Here is a 2,500-nt window from a genome sequence, read left to right as displayed (position 1 = left end):
AGACATGGATAAAAAACTTAAAACTAGTAATTGAATAGACTTGGAGCTGAACTACATTGATGGCTTGAATGTATATGAATCAGCTAAAGGAGTATGAAGATAACAAATGAACAGTAGTGAATTGTTTAAACCTGCAGTGTGTAGAATTTTGGGTTTTATTCCCTAGAAGATTTTGTAGGAAATAATTATAATATCCATAAGTACGTTTAATTTAGTGCATAATAGCTGAATTTTTTTTTTAGAATTATTATTCTTTTCCTTAGAAAGGGTCTCATATATGTCCATATTTCTCCATATTTTGGACCAAGGCCTTGTCACCACCATTTTGGAAGTGTCATAGTTGGAATGTCATCAGGTGCATTGTTTAAAATTTAGAATTGTTCTTGTCCTTGAAGGCCACTGTAGCTTCTGTTATTATTCTAAAGGGGTGGGGTTACCCAGGGAGTGTTGCATTCTAGAACTTTGTAGAACTTTCTTGATGATGTCATATTACACACTGCACCTTTAACTCTTATAGGAATTATGTTGAATATTTAAAAATGTCTAGATAAAATTATAATTGAAAGACATTTCTGGAAGCTCCAGCATTCACACTAATTATAGCTGTGGAGGTATTTCATAACAAAAAAAAAAAATGTATTCAGTTTTTTTTTTTACTGTGATTATCAAATGTGATTTTCTGAAAAGCCAGACAAATATAAAAGCTATACTACTGTGGAGATCAAGCAAAATAACTTCTGATTTAAAGGTGCTCCGAGGAACTCTCAGTGTGTGTTAATTCTAGCGCCCCCCTTTGGACAGAAGCGGTAGTGTTTTTACCACGCCAGCTGTTGTTCCTGGGTGAGCGTATATACCCATGACAAAGGCATTAAGAAAAACTATATAAAAATAGCATTCTTTGCACTGATGGTCTCGTTTGCTGTTACATGTAATTTATGATCATCAGAGGAAAAATGAGACTGTTTCAGAAATATTTAAAAAGTTCCTCGTAGCACCTTTAATGATGTAAAACACTTTAGTTTCATAATAATCGTGTGAATGTCGATAGTTAGCCTGCTGCTATCGGTGTATGAATGTGTGTGTGAATGGTAACGTGGGGATGGGAACAGGTCTCCCTTGCAAAAGAGTCTTCGGTCTCAATGGGATTTACCTGTAGAAATAAAGGTTAAAATAACTTACTGGAAGGCATCGCAGACGGAGGCAGAGACGAGGCAGGCGGACCCCAACCCTTCATGTTGTACGCAGACACTCGCACATAGTACAGCCGGCCCTGAAAAGGAGGAAAAATCTGTTAACAAGACATCAACGTTGCCAAGTAAACGTAACGAGATACTAGAACATGTATCATGGCGTCCACATACTTTTGGCCACATAGTGAACTTGCTTTGCAGTGTACTTGTACCTTTACTGCATGTCATCTCTCTCTGTCTCTCTCTCTCTCTCTCTGTCTCTCTCTCTGTCTCTCTGTCTCTCTCTCTGTCTCTCTCTGTCTGTCTGTCTCTTTCTCTCTCTCTCACTCTCTCTCTCTGTGTCTCTCTCTCTGTGTCTCTCTCTCTGTCTCTCTCTCTCTGTGTCTCTCTCTCTCTGTCTCTCTGTCTCTCTCTCTCTCTCTCTCTCTCTCTAAACTATCAAATAAAACTTGAAAATGCCCAAAAAATAATCTAAAAAAATAAATGAAAACAAAACTGTATCAGAATTGGTTCAAAATATGTCTGAGTTCTCTTTTAGCAGTTATCTTGTAGCCGGTTCTGCTCACGATAACATTTAATAATTGAACTCAGAATACAGCGTCTGTCTGTTTATCGCTGTCGGCTCGTTATACGCCCACAGTGCCTTGGCCTTTCTATTCTGTGTTCTTGTCTAAAGGTGTTCGGGCTGTGTGTGTGTGTGTGTGTTTGTGTGTGTGTGTGTGTGTGTGTGTGTGTGTGTGTGTGTGTGTGTGTGTGTGTGTGTGTGTTTGTGTGTGTGTGTGTGTGTGTGTGTGTGTGTGTGTGTGTGTGTGTGTGTGTGTGTCGGATGCTTCTGTAAATACCAAACAACAGTCTGTGTGTGTGTTTATATGGCTGACACTAAAACTGTGTGTGTGTGTATGTGTGTGTTCGTGTGTGTGTGTGTGTGTGTGTGTGTGTGTGTGTGTGTGTGTGTGTGTGTGTGTGTGTGTGTGTGTGTGTGTGTGTCTTTAAATGTCGCCGATGCCACTCATCAGACACAACAGCAAAGAGTATTTATATAACATTCCTAAAGTTGTGCAGTTATTTCTCTGTCTGGCTATTGCATTGCGCTGCTTTCATAACCAGCAGACTAGACTTATTATAACACTCTCCATTATGAACTAACAAAGAATGAACTCTAGTGCACTGCAACTACAGCTGTGTCTGAAATCGCGCACTTCTGTACTTACACTTACTTTTTTGAGTGCACTTTGCGCAAAACCGGAGAGTGTGCCAAAATGCAGTGCACTGTAAGTTCCTCGGTCGTGCACTCAAAACGGTCTAAAACT

The 2,500-nt window shown here is 39.5% G+C and overlaps 1 protein-coding gene across 1 annotated transcript in view; it reads right to left on the bottom strand.

Annotated features, from left to right (window-relative positions):
- Positions 1 to 2,500, bottom strand: part of ankfn1a (ankyrin repeat and fibronectin type III domain containing 1a) — a gene marked incomplete at both ends in the record, with an annotated part of 54,460 nt that overhangs the window by 22,964 nt on the left and 28,996 nt on the right. Inside the window, one exon of the mRNA XM_080054312.1 lies at positions 1,180 to 1,270. Coding sequence (XP_079910438.1) covers positions 1,180 to 1,270 — 91 coding nt within the window. The remainder of the gene's footprint in view (positions 1 to 1,179; positions 1,271 to 2,500) is intronic.

Source organism: Ammodytes marinus (genome assembly GCF_949987685.1).
Source record: "Ammodytes marinus genome assembly, contig: scaffold_193, whole genome shotgun sequence".
NCBI classification, from domain to species: Eukaryota; Metazoa; Chordata; class Actinopteri; order Uranoscopiformes; family Ammodytidae; genus Ammodytes; species Ammodytes marinus.
This window is presented reverse-complemented; position numbering and strand designations above follow the sequence as displayed.